At 41.4% G+C, this 20,844-nt stretch overlaps 1 protein-coding gene across 1 annotated transcript in view; it reads right to left on the bottom strand.

Moving 5' to 3' along the window:
• Positions 1 to 20,844, bottom strand: part of ZMAT4 (zinc finger matrin-type 4) — a gene marked incomplete at both ends in the record, with an annotated part of 97,099 nt that overhangs the window by 21,967 nt on the left and 54,288 nt on the right. Inside the window, one exon of the mRNA XM_083368482.1 lies at positions 15,174 to 15,414. Within this exon, the coding sequence (XP_083224608.1) occupies positions 15,174 to 15,414 (241 nt within the window). The remainder of the gene's footprint in view (positions 1 to 15,173; positions 15,415 to 20,844) is intronic.

Genomic DNA, 20,844 nt, shown 5'->3' on the forward strand with positions numbered 1-20,844 from the left:
GTCACGTTACTTCAATTCAAACTGCCTCAACATTTAATTCAGGGAGAAAAAAGTCTCCCGAAGCATCCAAATGCTTGCAGGTACATTAATCAGAGGAAGAAAGGAACAAAAAGAGCAGGGATGTGATAAACCTTTGAGTGACTAGAGATGTTGCAAAGTTTCCACTGGATTTGCCTTTAAGGATTTCGTTGCATTTTGGAAAACTCCTGTGTTTTATTTTTTTTTAAAGGCAGAGATAACAGACATGTGCACAGGACAAAAAAAAGAAGCTAAAGAACTCTTTTCCTGAATCCATGCAGAAAATGCCCTACTCAAATATCAAATCTTCCTTAACATCCTGCTCAAACATCAAGCCTTTCAAAACCTTTTTAAAAAGTTTTCTTTCATTCATTCATTCATTCATTCATTCCTTTATTAGATTTCTACAGTTGCCCATCTCACTTTGGGGTGCTTACAATAAAAAAAATGTCACAATTAAAATAGTAAAACATTTTAAAACAACAAAAAACAATAGAAACATCTAAAATAAATAGATGTAGTAGCCAAGATACTTGGTCAGTTAGCAAACCTTGGTCAGGAAATGGGGTTCTTATCACATTCAGCACCCCAGGCTTGGGAATATAGCCAGGTATTTATTTTATTTTATTTATTTATTTATTTATTTATTTTAATTCCATTTATATCCCGCCCTTCTCCGAAGACTCAGGGCGGCTTACAAGCTTAGCAATAGCCTGCATTCTATGTATATGCCTGCTTATTAGGGCTTTCAGACACCCCCAAGCGGCATTATTACAAAGTCAGCTTAATTGCCCCCAACAATCTAGGTCCTCATTTTACCTACCTCGGAAGGATGGAAGGCTGAGTCAACCTTGAGCCTGGCGGGATGCGAAGCTGCAATTTAGGGCATTACAAAAGGCTAATTCTAATCTCCAAAGGGAGGATGTTCCATACAGAGCAGAGAGCACTGCAGGGGGAAAAAATAAAATTCTGTCTTCTGCTTCCTGCCAATCAACACTTTTTTGGCCGATGGAACCTGCACCATGGCCATTCTGGTAGATCAGGTTGCACTGGATTTAGTAAAATAAAATGGAGATTCTATTTTCTACCAACTGTCCTCTAACTAGTTTAACATCACAATGCAAACTCTTTAAGCAGCAAGCAGAACGGGCTGTAAAGCCTCTTGTCTTTATAAAGGAGAATATTTGTAGCTCAGGGCTGAAATGAGGGGTCCTTGGTACACTCTGAGCTTGGCTGTTTTCTTGCAGACATTTCATTACCAAATTAGGCAACATCATCAGTGCACTGACGAAGTGTCTGCAGGAAAACAACCAAGCTCAGAGAGCACCAAGGACCCACTCTTGTATTTATTTTAATAATTTAAATGTTAATCCATGACCTCTGTTTTAAGTAGCGTACTTCTCTTTATTTGGCAAGTTAGGCTCAAAAGCTTCAGTCAAGGTCTTTTACTTCAGCAGTCTCCAACTCCCAGGCCATGGACTGGTATTGGTCTGTGGCCTGTTAGGAACCGGGCCGGGCTAGCGGCGGGCGAGCAAACGAAGCTTCATCTGCACATGCGCAGGATCTAATTTGTGCACGAAACCACCCACTTCCCCCTGCTCTAGTCCACGGAAGACAATTTTTCTTCCAAAACCAGTCCCTGGAGCCAGAAAAACTGGGGGCCATTGTTTTAGTTTATCTTTTTTTAAATCCAATATTTAAATATTGCCAATATTATCAAAACTCTAGGGGGTAGGCAACCTTGGCTCTTTTATGACTCATGGACTTTAACTCCCAGAATCCACGAGTCGTAAAAGAGCCAAGGTTGCCTACCCCTGCTTTCTAGGCAGTTCACCCACACAAGGCAAGGCACACTCCCTTCTGCCAAATTGAAGACAATAAAATTAAATCTAGAATTACATCAAATCAGAATAAAATTGGAAGTAGAAACAGAATTTACGTGGCCGCTCTAAGCACACAACAGCCTGAACAGCTTTTCTGAAGATAAGTTTGTGTGGGGCCATCTGGATTTCAGAGAAGAACACCTTGTTGTGTATCTGTGTCTATCTCCCATCCTCCACCCCAGCCAAAGAAACTCATAAAAAAACCCTTTGAGCAGAATAAATAGGCCAGGCAGAATCTATTGAAAGTGATGTTTCCAAATATAATAATTATTTCTCTGAGGATTTTATTTCCAAGATTCACTTCAAAGACGACACCACCCAATCAGTTAAGCGAATTGACCAGATGCCTTCAGATCAATGAGTGGGCTTTTGTGAATGACACATAGACAGTTTTAATTGATTTGAATTAACAGTTGGAATCAACTTGAATCTAATCAGTATTTAGAATTGGATCCTAGGTGTTTCACCTCCTCTGTTATTTTATAAATGTTAGTTTCAAAAACAGGTGTGCAAGTCAACATTTTTCTCCCCACCCCCAGTTATTTTACTTTTAAAATCTTATTGTTCCATAAAGCACAAACATAATGACATCAAAGTCATTTTTCCACATTATTCAGAGAACAGGGGATTAATTTTCAGCGAAACAGGTGCTTGCGCCCTCAATATCTCATGGTGGAAATTATGATGCAGAAAGATGGATGGGTCCTGTCAAACATAGGCATACTAAGCAGGCTTCCTTCATGGGTTTTTTTAAAAAATATTTTATTAATTTTCCAATTTTACATTTGAATATTTAAAAAGCATTGTGGTGCCTGGGTTAATAAATAGTTCAATAACAAAATCTAAGTGCAAATCTCAGGTTGCAACATCGGATATTTCTTCTTTATAGGGTTTTTATCGTCACTCAATGCGCAAGCAATATAGTTAGTCCTTGACTTACAGCCATTCCTTTAGTGAGCATTCAGAGTTACAACAGCACTGAGAAAAGTGACTTAAGACTGTTTTCCCCACTTACGACCGTTGCAGCATTCCCACGGTCACATGACCAAAATCTGGATGCTTGGCACATTTGTGATGGCTACAGAGTCCCAGGATTACGTGAATCCCCTTTTGCAACCAGAAACAAAGCCAGTGTCCCAGAGTCATGTGACAAGCAAAGCCAATGGGGAAGCCAGATTCACTTAACAGCCATCGTACTGCCTTAACAACTGCAGTGATTCACTTAACAACGGCGACGAGAAAGGTGGTAAAATGGGGCAAAACTCACTTAACAAATGTCTCACTTTGCAACATAAATTTTGGGCTCAATTGTGGTTGGAAGTCAAGGACTATCTGTGCACTGTAACTCCTTCCTCGATTACTCTTTAATGACCCTACAAGTTCTGGTTGATAACTTTGTATTTAAGGGAAGTTGGTCAATAATCCACGTTCTCCATTTCATCCTTTTTAACTAACATCAGTATTTTAATTTTAAAAAGACTGGATTATTCCAGTCCCAACTGTATTATTCTATGTTCTAGTTCTATTTTTTTTCTTTATTGGAAATATATTTTCTAATGTGCGACTCTCCTTTAATCATTTTATTCTACAGACTGCTTCCTGAAGGGTTTGTAATTTTTCAAAAGTAGAACATGAATCTTTGAATAAATAAATGTCAGGTGGATCTGACCAAGAAAAAGATACGCAGGCCTAAGAGTACTTTCATCTGTTCATCACCGTGGCGATGGATCTTCCTTCTTGCCCTCAAGGCCATTTTCTATAGTAAATGAGTACAATACAATGTTGAGAGAAGGTACCTACACTTCACCTGGTATAGAGATGACAAGATCCACTTCATGCAACCACTTCTGCTTTGGTGACATTCTCAACTATGGGTTGTGCTGGAGGTGGCCCCAGAAATTTATTTATTTATTAAATTAAATAAATAATACATGTATTTATTAAATTTATTAAAGCAACCTGGAATTAAGGAAAACAACCTGGAGTTAAGGAGAGACTTCCTGAGAAGTGAGGAACAGCTTGCCTTCAGAATTTGTAGGTGGTCCATCACTAGAGATTTTTAAGAAGAGACTAGACAGTCACCTGTCTGAAATAGTGTAGGTTCTCCTGCTTGAGTAGGGGATTGGACTAGAAGACCTCCAAGATCCTATCCTATCCTATCCTATCCTATCCTATCCTATCCTATCCTATCCTATCCTACCCTACCCTACCCTACCCTACCCTACCCTACCCTACTCTACTCTACTCTACTCTACTCTACTCCACTCCACTCCACTCCACTCTACTCTACTTGTCTATGCCCCCCATTTTGTCTAGGGGCGATTCTAGGCAGCTTACAGTCAATAAAAGCAACAATACAAAACATTAAATCAGTAAAGCAATAAATAGTAATTCTAAAATTGATTAAAAATTAACAAGAAACAATGAATGGAAACCAACCAAGGAGAGAAGAAACCTGCAACTAAGGAGAAATTTCCTAGTGGTGAGAGCAATCAACTAATGGAACAGCTTGCCTTCAGAAGTTGTGGGTGCTCCATCACTGGAGGTTTTTAAGAAGAGACCGGACAGCCACTGGTCCGAAATGGTATAAGGTCTCCTGCTTGAGCAGGGGGTTGAATTAGAAGACCTCCAAGCTCCCTTCCATGTATTTTGATTGATTGAAAGATGGGAAGGAAAGGAACAAGATGCAGACAGGAAGAAGATAAGGTTTTATCTTAGTCCCTGAATGATGGTGCAAAACTAACCAATTCTCAGTCCTCCAGGTCACAGTTGTCTCAAACATTCTTTCCCAAGAGGCAACTGGACTGTTTTTTTTTAAAGACATTTTGCTTCTCATCCACGATGGGAAAGTTCAGTTGCCTCTTGAAAAAGCAACTTTGGGACAATCAATGCTTTGCAAAGCAGGTTCCAGGTAGTACTTTGCCCAAAGTAATCAGAAGAACCCCTTCAGAGTTTTGCATGGCCTTAAGTAGACCCTAGTTCAATTTTGCTGAGTTATTGAGCACATGCTCCAATTAACTGAATTCCCTGCAAACACAATCAAAGCCAATGTTTATTGCTTAGCTGCAGCCCTTGCTGGGACCCCCTGCTTTGGCAGCATCAGCGTTGCTGAATAATGCTATTTGCAATGTAAAATATGCGAAATGCAAGTGAATAGAAGGCAATTCACACCACGCCTGTTACAGTTTGAGCCTTGATACTTTCAGCTGGAGCGAAGAAGGCATTAGCTCAACTTTCCATTTTTAAAACCTAAATGATAATGCTTGCAAAGCATCACAGCCGCCTGAAATTAAATGTTCTCATCTGGAGGGGTCTTGTCTAGGCTCTGGCTCTGAGCTGATTCAAGTCTTAATCTGAGCCTAGCTCTGTAAACAGCTTTTCAAAGTTATTAGATCATGATTAGCAGGCAACAGACGTGGCCCGGGAGCCTGTGTGAGGCAGCTCTAATTCTCCCCTGAGGAGATACTTCAAACCACAAAAGCAACAAAATTGGCCTCCACAAAGCAGTTTCATTCACGTCGTCGGGAGACAGCCTCTTATCTGCAAGTATATATAGTAATATTTCTTTAAGTCCCAGTGCTTTTTTTTCCTATAGGCTTGTATAAAAGCCCATCTGCTGATAAGCAAACCCTTGCATTTAACCTTTAAATCCTCAGCGTATCTGCACGCATATACTGTAGGGCATTTGCCTCGTATCTTCATCACAACAAAGAATCCATCGTTCTAAGTAGATCTGTAATTGGCCTAGTGACCAGCCCTTTTTTCTTACTTCATGGGTTGGTTCTGAGAGCTTTGGAGTTGATGCTGAGAATAATTTTAAAAATCATGATTTGGCCCTTGGATTTATGCTGCGATGAAACTGTTGTCTGCGAATGCCTTCTTCACTCCAGCTGAAAGTACCAAGGCTCAAACTGTAGCAGGGTCCCATTTGCTCTTTCAAGACTTAAGTTTCCCTCCAGCCACAGATTTATTTTTCATAAGCACATCTGTGCTTTGATTCCAAGACAGAATAAGGAATGAAGTGAAGGGCAGTAGGAGTACTAAGGACAAGCTGAGAGGCAGTTTGGTGTCATGGGTAAAGGTACCAGGTTAAAAACCAGGAGACTGTGAGTTCTACTCCTGGTTTGGGTCCTAGATGATTGTGGACTGCTAGTTGCTTTTTTTTCCCCTTTCAGCCCTAAAAAGAACACAAACTATTTCTGAAAATATTGGTAAGAAAATACAGATAGTCCTCAACTCAAGAGAGCCTTGGTGGAGCAGTGGGCTGATGCCTCCTTAAGTAACACCAGCTGCCTGCAATTAGTGCAGGTTCGAGTCCCACCAGGCTCAAGGTTGACTCAGCCTTCCATCCTTCCCAGGTAGGTAAAATGAGGACCCAGATTGTTGGGGGCAATAAGCTGACTTTGTAATAATGCCGCTTGGAGGGGGGGGGAAAGCCCTAATAAGCAGGCATATACATAGAATGAAGGCTACTGCTAAGCTTGTAAGCCGCCCTGAGTCTTCGGAGAAGGGCGGGATATAAATGTAATAATAATAATAATAATAAAAACCTTACGAGCACAATTGACCCAGAGATTTCTGTTGCTAAGTGAGACATTAGTTAAGTGAGATTTTGCCTCATTTGATGACCTTTCTTGCTACAGCTTTTAAATGAACCCCTGCGGTTCTTAAATTAGTTAACATGGCTGTTAAATGAATCTGGCTTCCCCATTGGCTTTGCTTGTCACATGACTCTGGGATATAGCGACCGTCATAAATATGAGCCGGTTGCGAAGCGTCCGAATTTTGATCACGTGGCCATGGGGATGCTGCAATGGTCATACGTGTGAAAAATAGTCATGAATCACTTTTTTCAATGCCGTCATAACTTTGAGTGGTCACTAAATGAACTGTTGTAAGTAGAGGATTTACCTGTGTTGTGAAAAGTCAAGACTGACTCTAAGGTCTCTCTCTCTCTCATTGACTCTCACATGTGCACGCGTACACACACACACACACACACACACACACACACACACACAAAGGCTAGCTAAATTCGTAAGAGAACAGAGATGAAGTCAAGAAGGACAACAAAGCAATCTAAATCAATAAAATTTTGGGGTGAGCAGGGAAGTGTCAAGGATCTACAGTGGGGGTGTCAAACTGCCGGCCCGGGGGCCAGTTGCATCATGGGGAGGCCACACCCACCCCAGCTCCGGCAAAGTGAAAAAAGTCACGATACGTCGCAACACATCATGTGATGTGGCGAGTTTGACACTTGCGATCTACACAAAACATCAAATTCCGGAAGCAAATGCACAACAGTTGGCTTTTCATGACCAGGAAAGCAAGTGTGAGCGGCAAAGGGCGATTCAGAATGGTGCCAACCAGCCATTGTCTGTAACAGGCCATCCTTAGCAGTTCAGCAGATAAACGAGCAGATATGTTTGCATGCCAATACCCACAATTTTAAATCTCAAAGTGGTTTTATCCCCATTAAACCCACAGAATAGAAATGACAAGTTAAAAACTAGATAAAGGGGAATCAAGTGGCTTGTTCCACTGAAGGAGTGAAAAAAATGAGTGAACGAAAAAAGAAGAAAAATAACACTGACACAGTGGATTGACCGGTTAGAACAGGGGTGTCAAACTCAATTTCATTGAGGGCCACATCAGCATTGCGGTTGCCCTCAGGGGGCCGGGTGGGTATGGCCTGGGTGGGCGTGGCCTACTGGGTGGGCGTGGCTACAGTGCATATGGCCTACTGGGTGGGCGTGGCTAGAGTGCATATGGCCTACTGGGTGGGCATGGCCAGCTCTACATCGTTCGCATCAAGGGTGCCTATGGGGGCCTGGGCAGGAGTGGGACAGATCTGAGGGTCTCTGGAAGAAGGAGGGTCTCTGGGCCAGGGCCAAGGCAGTGGGGGCCGTTCCCTCACTGTTTCCAGGATGGCTTCGCGGGCCACATGAAACCACTTCGCGGGCCGGATCCGGGCCCTGGGCCTTGTGTTTGACATGTCTGGGTTATAAAATCTCTGAGAAAGGACTCCGAGGAGTTATTTGGGCTAAGGGAGATATTAAATGTATGTTGCTGAATCACCTGGTCACCTTCTTGTGCTTACAAAACACAAGATTTTCTTAGCTGTGAGAACGTGAGAGCATTCTTTCCTCAATTAAAACCAAGATGGAAAGACAAGTTCTTAAAATAAGGATTTCCACTTTTTTTTTTAAATTTCTGAAATCCTTCCAAGTAGTAGAAACTGCTAAGAGGAAACTGCCCCTTTGGAGAAATATCCTGCCTATTCCCTTCATTCCTCCCTTTTTGCCCTTCTCATTCTGGCCTCATTCCCTCACTTGCTATTTAATCTTCTGGAATGCAATGTGGTTTTGACATCACAGCATTGTGATTTCTCTGACAATATCACAGACCGAAACACCCCAAGGATGGCCCTGGCAGCCAACTGAACCAGACAAAAATAAGGGTGTACAAATGAGAGGTCGGGGAGAGAAGAAGAGGAAAGGGGAAAGGATACTTTAAAAAAGAAACAAAAGCTAAGGGAAGAAAAAGGAGATGGAGTAGCATCAAAGCATCCAGCAAACTGAAGATTGAGAGCAAGAAAAGTGTGGCGGTTTTTTTTTAAATGGAAGATTGAATATTGGAAACAAGGAACAGGCAGAAATAATTGATGCAAATATTTGGCAGAGAAAAAGGTTGGTTGGGCGAACTTCCTGTAGGAGAAGGACAGGCAGAGACAGGTGGCAGAGTCAAGAGAGGAATCAGCCTGGAGTTGTCAACATTCTCACAAAGGGTTCGAAGTCCAACCCCTCTTGAATTACATTAACTCTTACCTAATGCCAATTTGAAGGACGCGGTGGCTCAGTGGGTTAGGACGCTGAGCTTGTCGATCAGAAGGTCGGCAGTTTGGCGGGTTGAATCCCGAGTGCCACATAACAGAGTGAGCGCCTGTTACTCGTCCCAGCTTCTGCCAACCTAGCAGTTCGAAAGCACGTAAAAATGCAAGTAGAAAAATAGGGACCACTCTGGTGGGAAGGTAACAGTGTTCCGTGTGCCTTTGGCGTCTAGTCCTGCCAGCCACATGACCACGGAGACGTCCTCGGACAAGCGCTGGCTCTTCGGCTTTAAAATGGAGATGAGCACCGACCCCTAGAGTCGGAAATGACTAGCACGCATGTGCGAGGGAACCTTTACCTTTTAATGCCAATTTAATGCTAACCTTTACTTGACTAAATTTTCTGTATAGGCATCAGCAATAAATCACCTTATGTGAAATTTAATGTGTGGTCCTGATTCTTTGTACCTGACTTGTGGATCTCTTACTCTCTAAACCACAGGCAAGGCCCCTTTTACACCAGGATCCAAACCTTGGGGGCAAGATGGCAACTCTATTGCTGGTGACAATCTGCAAATAGGAAAGAGACTATCCCTAATCCATTAGGGATTTCCGTAAGAAGAAAGATGTTCAAATTTTGAAGGGTTTTTTTTTAACCTCTTCTATTTTATTATATTCTTATTTTATCCAATGTCAGGGTTGTTGGTTTTTTTTACTATTTTACTACGTTTTATTCAATTCTTTCCACCAGTTTTTAATTTTTACTACCTTAGGTTTTATATGTCTTTGTTCCATTTGGCCCTTGTTTCTGAGGAGTTTTAAACGATTATTTTAACTAATTTAATTATGGTTATTCACTGTAACTAAATGCTTTGAAATTTGATTTGCAATTTTGAGAGCAGGTTAGAGGAACCTTGGCAACATGGATGCCATTTTAGTCACAGCCCCTCATGAAGAAGAAGGAAAATCAGTCAACTTGTACTCCAACACACCATTGAGTCCCTAATGGTCTTTGTTTTATGTTTTGTTTTTTTTCTGAGCAAGTAGACAGATTGCAAAGAAACTCACTGCCAGACACTTAAAAGGATCACAAATCTGAGGGTCTACACCAGCCAACTTTTTTTTTTTTAAAAAATGCCTTTCTTTCTTCCATATTCTTTGGAAGAAAGAATAATCACAATTGAATTTGTTTGCTGCCTTACTCTCCACAATTGGGTGACTCATAATAATAAGAAATTATAATAAAACCAATAAAACATGAAAAACAAATAACAAAGATGGCAAGGGCAATGAAGTCTCTACTAAACAAGAAAAATGTAGATGACATTTGGATGACGACGACAACAACAACAGATTAACAGTGTTGGAAGGGACCTTGGAAGTCTTCTAGTCCAACGACTTGCTCACGCAGAAAACCCTATACCATTTCAGAGTAATAGCTGTTCCAATATCTTCTTTAAAACCTCCAGTGAGAAGGGGTTGACCCACAACTTGTGGAGGCAGGTCGTTCCACTGATTAATTGTTCTCACTGTCAGGAAATTTCTCCTTAGTTCTAGGTGGCTTCCTTGATTCGTTTCCACCCTTTTCTCCTTCTCCTGCCTTCAGGTGCTTTGGAGCATACGTTGACACCCCCTCTTCTCTGTGGCAGCCCCTCAAATATTGGAACACTGCCATCATGCCTCTCCTGGTCCTTCTTTTCAGAAAAAAACCTCATTCCAGAAGCCAGTTGCTACTACTATGCACTATTCATAACATAATTGAGCCCTTTTGACGAGAATAATGGCAATCAGCAGCAGAGAGCATTTTTCAAAAGTTCTTAACCAACTAAGAGCTTTGTTTTCCATTCCCTGTGTTCAAATTTCACCTAGAAATCAGTCCCCAGACCACCAGAGATCATTCGGTTCCACATCTGACTATGTAAATGGACTCAAAGTCGGTCTGGACCATTAATCCTTTGACCCAACATTCATTTATTTAATAAGGAAATGCACTTTTTCATGATCAGATACTGCCGCGGGCTTGTCAGTTCCCTCCAAGGCTCGGCCACATATCTTCTCATTCCTCCCAACCTGCTTCTCTCTTACCAGCATCAAAATCCAGACACGCCAGTTTTGTTAGTTGCATGTAAAAGTGCCAAAATATTTCTGCAGTCACACATAAACACCCCCAGCGAACTGTACTTTTATTACCCACTCGTTTTTCATGGATTTGAAAACCTCAACATTTAAATGTCAAAGCAAACAAATCCTTTACACAACGTTATTGCCTGTCGACACAGAGCCAAAAAGCTGAAGGGGCCACATACTTATTGGACATTGCTGCAAATAACAGAGAATGTTTGCAATAGCAGCTTTATGTAAATCCCATTTCAGAGAAGTTCCATTGGCCTATTCTCTATTCTAGAGTTTAAGATGGATGAATGGATGGATAACCCCGATAGCTTCTCTAAAACAAGGAGATTGTGTATAAATCTCTAAGACAAATAGATTTTAAAAATATGGATATTCATCTGTTGTTTATAGAGAGATTGTTCTGAAAACTAAGATTTTTATTCTACTACCGTAGGTAAATATGAGACAAAAGTAACAAATCAGGAAAAGAAAAGTTAGGATCATTATCAGTTCATGTTCTATTCAAGTTGTTTAACATGAAGTTTTATTCATCACTGCACTTCCTTGGATCAGATCTGTACCCTGTTCAGTACAGGTAGTCCTCAACATACGACATCAATTGGGACCCAAATTTCCATTGCTAAGCAAGGTGGTTGTTAAGTGAGCAATGCCCGATTTTACCATTTTTTCCCCATGGTTTTAAAACGAATCACTACTCTTAAGTGAATCACATGGTTGTTAAGTGAATCTGGCTTCCCCCATTCACTTTGCTTGTCAGAGGCTGCCTGGAAAAATTGCAAATGGCCATCAGACGGCTATGGCACACTGCATCCGGTCAGTTGCCAAATGCCCAAATTTGGATTACGTGACTGTGAGGATGCTGTTAGCCTGCTCATGTCACTTTTTTTTTCAGTGCCACTGTTAACTTTGAACACTCACTGAATGAATGGTTGTTAAGTCAAGGACTAGCTGTATTAACTTCTCTAAATGTCCTCAACCTCCAGCAGTCCCAAACATCTGGATCAATTAAAACAGCTGAAGACCCACACAGCTAGAGAAACCAAAGCTGGAGATTAGTCTACCCCTCAGCTTTTAGAACACAGAATAAGAGAGTGGGAAAGGGACCTTGGAGGTCTTCTAGTCCAAACTACTGCTTGAGCAGGAGACCCTGTACCATTCCAGGCAAGTGGCTGTCCAAACTCTTGAAAAGCTCCATGCGATGGGGCACCCACAGCTTCAGAAGGGATGGCAATCCACTGGTTAATTGTTCTCACCATTAGGAAATTTCTCCATAGTCCTAGTCCTTAGTCTTCTTAAAAACTTCCAGTGTTGGAGCATTCACAACTTCTGGAGGCTCCACTGGTTAATTGTCCTCACTGTCAGGAAGTTTCTCCTTAATTCCAGGTTGCTTCTCTCCTTGATTAGCTTCCATCCGTTACTTCTGGTTCTGCCTTGTGTTGCTTTGGAAAATAGATTGACCCCTCTTCTTTGTGGCAGCCGCACAAATGTTAAAGGTAAAGGTAAAGGTTCCCCCGCACACGCATGCTGGTTGTTTCCAAATCTAGGGGCCGGTGCTCATCTCCGTTTCAAAGCCGAAGAGCCAGCGCTTGTCCGAGGACGTCTCCGTGGTCATGTGGCCGGCATGACTAGACGCCAAAGGCGCACGGAACGCTGTTACCTTCCCACCGTAGTGGTCCCTATTCTTCTACTTGCATTTTTACATGCTTTCAAACTGCTAGGTTGGCAGAAGCTGGGACGAGTAACAGGCGCTCACTCTGCTACGCGGCACTCGGGATTTGACCCGCCAAACTGCTGACCTTCTGATCGACAAGCTCAGTGTCCTAACCCACTGAGAACACTGCTATTATGTCTCCCTTGGTCCTTCTTTTCACTAGATGAGACATACGCAAATGTTTCTGCAAACCTTCTTCATGGGTTATAGCCTCTTTTTTAAAATATTTTTTTAATAAGCCATCTCTTCCCAGGTTCTCCTAAGAATGCTTAATTTGAAGTTGGAATCTTTTGAGAGTCTTGTGAAGGTTCTCCCCCGTAACTGTGGTCTTTCTATTTTAACCACGGGAAATTCTACCAGCCTAAAGGCCATTGTCATAGGTGGGTGTGTTTTTTTAATAAAAGGGCACTGATGAATCCAGCTCAAATACAAGTACCTTAGTTTTACCAGAAGCTGTTCATAAAACAGAATTCCACCACAAGATAGGAGGCTCCAAAAATAAAGAAAAACATCTATAATATTGCCGCGAGAGGTTCTACAGCTAAATTTGCTGCTCAGCTTTAAAATAAGGAGAATTCTTTCATCTGAGGGATTTTAATATCATCAGTAAAAGACTTGTGATCTGAGCATAATCTTAAGGGAAGGATACCCTTCATTAAAGATGAACTTTTTAGCTTTTGGTATATCTAGAAGCGCAATCTATATTGTGTAGAATTGGGAAATGAGGGTATTTAAAAAAGAACTGGGATTTTCTTTAAAAAAAATCCTTCACATTTAATGTTGCCCCAGGAAAGCTTTCTATTTTCAACCCTTTTTGTGAAATCATAAATGGATAAAATGTTCCACGGTTGATGGGCTATCCGCTAATAGTCCTTGACCTCAGGAAGTTGAAGGTATTATTTAGGAAGAAGGGGGAAATAGGAGATGAAAAACAAGTGTTCACTGTGAACTTTCAACCTCTTTTGAAGACGCTTCCCCTCCCCACCCCATATCCTGGAGGAATAGGTGTGATGTTCCGATTTTGCTTAATTAACCAAAATTTGGTTAGTTTGTTTTTGCAAGAGGCAGGAAAAAGCGATGGTGGGCTGCTTTAAACATTCATTCACATATGCCTCTTTTTATCACTAAAATAACTGCTGGAATGTCACGCTCCATCATAAACTGAAAGGTTCTTCCTCCCTTGAGAGAGAAAAGTGCAATCCGAAGCAATATTGTTTCCATTAAGGTGAAAGAACAGAAATGAAAATGGCAATGAACAATTTAGCCAAACTCTAGTCTGAATAGAGCTATTTTAGAAATTTTGAGTTTAGGCCGAATCAGGCCAACAAAGGGTCATCCTTGGCATAGGGGACACCAGCCATCGCAGGTACTGTAGTCCTCAACTTACAAATGCTTGTTTAGCGACCATTCAGAGTTACAATGGTATTGAAAAAAGTGACTAATGACCGTTGTTTATACTTACGACCATTGCAGCATTCCCCAGGGTCATGTGATCAAAATTCTGACACTTGCCAACTGGTTCATATTTATGACGGTTGCAGTGTCCCGGGATCATGTGATCTCCTTTTGGGAATCTTCCGATAAACAAAGTCAATGGGGAAGCCGGATTCTCCTAACAACCGTGTTATTAATTTCACAACTGCAGGGATTCACTTAACAACTGTGGCAAGAAAGGTTGCAAAAGGGGGCAAAACTCACTTAACAAGTGTCTCACTTAGCCACAGAAATTTTGGGCTCAGTTATGTTTGTAAGGCAAGGGCTACCTGTATTGTGAGAAAAGCAGTCTTATCTCAAGTCCTCATAATTGAATGCACATCCTTATTAAGACAACACTCCTCATTACAAAGGCCAGCTCAAAGAGGACAGAATATCTTGATCAGATTGGAGATACCCTTAGGTATCTACTATGAAGCTTGTTTTCTTTCAGTCTACAGTTTTGTATCAGTTTTACATCCTTGATACAATCGATTGACTTAAGTCTTCTTCTTCTTCTTCTTCTTCTTCTTCTTCTTCTTCTTCTTCTTCTTCTTCTTCTTCTTCTTCTTCTTCTTCTTCTTCTTCTTCTTCTTCTGCTTCTGCTTCTGCTTCTTCCTTTTCTTCATCTTCTTCTTCTTCTTCCTCCTCCTCCTCTAATCAATATTTTCCCCAAAAATTGGATATCATCTAGGAATGACCAAAAGTTGGGTTCACACAACTTTCCTATCAATATTCTTCTTCTTTTTTTCCTGTTCCTTCTCCTCCTTCTTCAATTTTACCTTTGATACAATTTGATTTTACTTCACTTTTATATTACCTTCTATATCTTATTCTATTTTATCTCACTTCATTGTATCTTATCTCAGCTTATTGTATTTTACTGTGGCTGGTGCTCATGTCTGAGATGGCCAATTGACTAATCCATAAAGTACGCCATATTGTATTTTGATCAGGTCACTCAACAGGCCTGGTGATAACCCACTGTTAACACAAGGAGTCACCTCAATGGCTTCTCAGGGTCACCAATTTGTGCCTGGTTTTAATTTTTTGATGGGTGCCCACCCAAAGAATACAATCACTTTCATTTACCCAAAGACTTTTGAAGATGATTATTTTAGAAGACTAAAATCTCTTACCTCTTACCTCGCCTAGGTCCAATGTCTTTCCTAGCTGCTCTAGTAGATCAGCCCTGGCTGCGTTCTTTTTGTGCTTTTTCCCATCATAGTGTTGCTGTGCCATCATTGGGTTGTTAAACCAAGCTGCACATAGCTGGCAATACCTGTCAGAATCTCTTCTCTGATGGGGTGGAGACACTGCTGGAGAGCTCTCCACGTGTGGCTCCTTAAGAGAACTCAGGTTTGTTTCTGCAAAATAAAGCAAGTAGAAATGGAGTCACCCAGGTTCCTATCTCATCATTGAGAAACAAGGCTTCCAATTAAACAACTAATCGTCATATTTTGGTCGCCATGATAGAAAGGATTCTAGAAAGATTGGAGAGAAGAGCAACAAAAATAACTAGGGGACTGGAGTTTAAAACATACAAAGAACGGTTGCAGGAATTGGGTTTAATGAACAGAAGGACTAGGGGTGAGATGATAGCAGTGTTCCAATATCTGAAGGGTTGCCACAAAGAAGAGGAGGTCAAACTATTCTCCAAAGCATCTGAAGGCAGGACAAGAAGCAACGGAGCAAAACTAATCAAGGAGAGATCCAACTTAGACCTGAGGAGAAATTTCCTGACAGTGAGAACACTCAATCAGTGGAACAACTTGCCTCCAGACATTATGGGTGCTCCAACACTGGACAATCATTTATCTGAAATGCTATAGGGTTTCCTGCTTGAGCAGTGGGTTGGACTAGAAGACCTCCAAGGTCCCTTTCAACTCTGTTATTCTATTATATGAACTGGATAGCCAGTGAGTATTCTTCTTTCTGCAGTTGTAAAGGAGATATTTAATATGAGAGAATGTAATTAGTTCAATCAAGAACTAATTGGGATGCATATTGGAATACTGGCCATCTAAAGGATCCTAGAGATTTGATTTCTGGGGACACTTCAAGATGTAAATAACCAGAGTTGTCTAAAGGCCATTCATTTTCCATCATAAGGCATATAAATGTCTAGAAATTAACATGGATAGTTTAAACCTGACCTGGGCCCAGAAATGCAACAAGAAGAGGATTCTGCTTTCATATTTATCAGACAAAATGGAAGGTCAGCATCTAGTTACTTAAGGTCTCAAAACCCTGGAGACTTCACGTTGTTATTTGACCTCAAGGACCAAAACTACATTTACCTAACTCAATTGGTCTGGAATCAGGTAGCACCAAAACTGAATTCAATAAATCAATACATAATATACCCTCTGTCAAGCACAGGAAATCAGGAAGTCCAGGCAGTTCAAATGAATATTCCACCAGAATCTGAACTATTAACGGTCAAAGCAAATTGGCGATAGATAAGAATTCAAGGTGGGTTGGACTTAGATCCCTTGTGGGAACAAAGGGACTTTGATTGTGCAGTTGACCCTTCCAGGTTCAGCCTGGTCTACTCCTACATCCTCAGTTGAGCACAAAGCCCCAAGTAAATACAAAAAAGTAAAAGATGAACTAGACTGAGCAGCGTGGTGGCGAGAGGTGGAGCTCTCGCCTCACAATCAGGAGGCTGTGAGTTCGATCCTAGGTAGTGGCAGATATTTCTCTCTATGGGAGCAAGAAGGAAACATCTGCTGTGAGTTCCCTGTAGGCATCAGGAAGGGCATTCAGCCAGTAAATGCTCAGCTCTATGCAGTCATCCTGACTCCACCCTGAAAGAAGGGATTACTGGGTCATTAAAAGAAAAAAAAAAGATGAGCTAGACTAAATCAGTTCAACAGCTCATCTAATCCTACCACTCATTTTCCCTGTTGGCTAAAATAGCTCCTTGGAAAGCCTAGAGGTCAGCCATTAGCTTGATGGCATCCTCCAGCTTATGTTTCTCAACAATTAATAGCCTAGGCCAGGGGTAGCTCTTGGCTCTTTTATGACTTGTGGACTTCAACTCCCAGAATTCCTGAGTCAGCATTCTGGGAGTTGAAGTCCACGAGTCATAAAAGAGCCAAGGTTGCCTAGCCCTGGTCTAGGCCAGTGTTTCTCGCCCTTGGCACCTTTAAAATATCTGGATTTCATCTATCCGGAAAATAAATAGTTGATTTCATAAACCATGTTTAAGCTAACAATGAATAAGCATGTCTTATATATATATATATATGTATGTAACTTTTAAATTTATATATATATATATATATATATATATATATATATATATATATATATATATATATATATATGTAAATATGAGCTGTCACCGGTGTGACTACTGCCTGTCGATGGCCTTCAGATTAGGCTGACACAGGAAATAAAGATTTGTCCCATGTTTGGGGCCTAGCAAGGTAATCTAAAAATAGTTAACAAGCATTTGACATATATATATATATACGAAAACAATATATATATATATATATATATATATATATATATATATATATATATATATATATTTAAGTATTTGTCAAGGCTTTTTGAATGGACCTTGCTAATTAACTCTTTCATTCCTGTTTTGGCCCGACTCAGGGCTTATCCACAGGAACTAGTCAACTTATGACAGCTCATTATTTGTGCAAATTATTCAAATTGCTAATAAAGAATTTGGGAGGCTAAGATGATCATTTTGAACTCTTTATGTTCTCATCAGTTAGTCATACCCAGGTTCGAATCTCAGATAAAGGGTATGACTAACTGATGAGAACATAAAGAGTTCGAAATGATCATCTTAGCCTCCCAAATTCTTTATTAGCAATTTGAATAATTTGCATATATATATATATTAGATTGCTAACAAAGAATTAAAGGTATATATATATACCAAGATGGAGGGTTTTTTTTTCTTTATTAGACTACACCTCCATCAAGTCGTGAAACGTGTAGATTTGGGTAATGGATAATGTCACAGTGTGACATGGATTTAGATTCTTAAAAATATATTTAAAAATCTGTTCTCATGTGTCATCATTCTAAAATATGGTTGGTATATACACCACATCCTCAAATGATTAACATACTTTCCCCAATAAATCTTAACACTTCTCTGGTGTGATTCTGTATGTGAGGTTCTGCAGGGAGGGTTTTTAAATGAAAAATTCACTATTTTTTCTTCATACAGGGACATCTTTATGCAACACAAATTTCAACATCATTAATTCGCAGGTACCGTTCTCAGTCAATGTCTGGCTAAAAAGGCATAAGGTAAAGGTAAAGGTTCCCCCGCACACGCATGCTAGTCGTTTCTGACTCTAGGGGCCGGTGCTCATCTCCGTTTCAAAGCCGAAGAGCCAGCGCTTGTCCGAGGACGTCTCCGTGGTCATGTGGCCGGCATGACTAGACGCCAAAGGCACACAGAACGCTGCTACCTTCCCACCGTAGTGGTTCCTATTCTTCTACTTGCATTTTTACGTGCTTTCAAACTGCTAGGTTATCCTGTCTAAGAAGAAAGAGGTGTACGGGAACAATCAGACTTGCAAAATTCTCTTATTATAGCCAATTGCGACATGAGTAGTTTCACGCTACCTGTGGAGTTGAGTCTCTAGTCTGCTCTACTCAGTGGGGCTGACATCTGTAGACTTTGTTCAGTGTTGTCATTTGCATAATGGAGTTTGTTTTGGCAACTCTATTTCCATAGAAACCTGTGATAAATTCCTTTTAAATTCTGACAATCTAGGTTAGGGGTGGGCAGTCACACTGCCTGCACATTTTCCTATCTTCTGCTGGAAAATGCACCAACCATATAAACAAAGCACTGGCTTGACATAATTTATAAAGCAGAAAAATCCCATCAGCCTACAAAACAAAAGGACAAAATAGAACAGCAAAACTGGGCTCCATCCATTGCACACCTTCCAGTTTCCTTCAAAGGCTGTTTCCCCTGATTAAAACTCACCTCCTTTCCCTTCCCAGCCAAAGGCTGACCACTTGACCATCTACTTTATCATCTTGCATCCAACTCTGGTCAACCAGATGCCTCAAGAAAACCCCAGACAGGGCGTGAAAGCAATAGTATTCTTACTTTTGCAAAAAAAAAAAAGCACGAGCGGTTACTTCTAAATTGCTAAGAGTGCCGCAAAACTCTCAAGGCTGACATCAAGAAGAAACGTAAAGGTAAAGGTAAAGGTTCCCCCGCACATGCGTGCTAGTCGTTTCCGACTCTAAGGGCCGGTGCTCATCTCCATTTCAAAGCCGAAGAGCCAGCGCTTGTCTGAGGACGTCTCCGTGGTCATGTGGCCGGCATGACTAGACGCCAAAGGCGCACGGAACGCTGTTACCTTCCCACCGGAGTGGTCCCTATTTTTCTACTTGCATTTTTACGTGCTTTCGAACTGCTAGGTTGACAGAAGCTGGGACGAGTAACAGGCGCTCACTCTGTTACGCGGCACTCGGGATTCGACCCGCCAAACTGCCGACCTTCTGATCGACAAGCTCAGCGTCCTAACCCACTGAGACGTACTGAAATCTAATTCACTTTTCAAGCCACATTCTAACTGCTCCTACTAATCCTTGACTTATGGCCACAATTGGGAGCAGAAATTGCATTGCTAAGCAAGGCAGTTGTTAAGTGGATCATATGCGATTTTATGACATCTTTGGCCACGGTCATTAAGCAAATCATTGCAGTTGTTAAGTGAATCCTATGGCTTTCCCCATTGCTTGTCAGAAGCTGGCTGGGAAAGTCACAAATGGCAGTGACATGACCCTGGGATGCTGCAGCCATCGTAAATACATGCCCGTTGCCAAGCACCCAAATTCTGATCACATCATCACAGGGATGCTGCAATGGCTGCAAGTGCAAGGATTGCTGTAAATTTTTTTCAGGGCTGTTGTAGCTTGGAATGGTCACTAAACGAATGGTTGTAAATCAAGGATAGCTGTATTCAACTGAAGGACCCAAAGCAGTGGTGGGATTCAGCCAGTTCACATCACTTCGGCAGAACTGGTAGCTAATTTTTTGTTGCCCAGGCCCAGAACGGACTTCCAGAAGCGGCATCCACACAGAGAACCGGTTGTTCACATATCTGAACCCCACCACTGAGCCAAAGTCACCCCTTGATGAGGTTAGACTTAAACCTGGATCTCTAGTCTTCATCCAGGACTTTCATTACTATATCACTCAAGCTCTTTCATAGATCTATTCCTGAATCAAAGCCCTTGAGAAGAAACACTTATTTATCTGCAGCGATCTCTAATCTTCTCTCATATGATTGATCTTTAAAAGATGAGAATCCTTTAGATGTACTGAGAATATAATAAAGGTAAAAGTAAAGGTTCCCCCGCACACGCATGCTAGTCATTTCAAATTCTAGGGGCCGGTGCTCATCTCCGTTTCAAAGCCGAAGAGCCAGCGCTTGTCCGAGGACGTCTCCGTGGTCATGTGGCCGGCACGACTAGACGCCAAAGGCGCACGGAACACTGTCACCTTCCCACCGTAGTGGTCCCTATTTTTCTACTTGCATTTTTACGTGCTTTCGAAGGTTGGCAGAAGCTGGGACGAGTAACAGGCGCTCACTCTGCTACGCGGCACTCGGGATTCGAACCGCCAATCTGCCGACCTTCTGATCAACAAGCTCAGCATCCTAACCCACTGAGCCACCACGTCCCTTCAAGAATATAATAGAGGAGGGCTTTGCAGAATTCCTAACAAATTTTTCATTTCTTCCTGGTCCCTGCAGCTACTACTCAAGCTATGCAAAGACAAAACACAAAAG

Source organism: Vipera ursinii, assembly GCF_947247035.1.
Source record: "Vipera ursinii genome assembly, chromosome: 8".
Classification (NCBI taxonomy): domain Eukaryota; kingdom Metazoa; phylum Chordata; class Lepidosauria; order Squamata; family Viperidae; genus Vipera; species Vipera ursinii.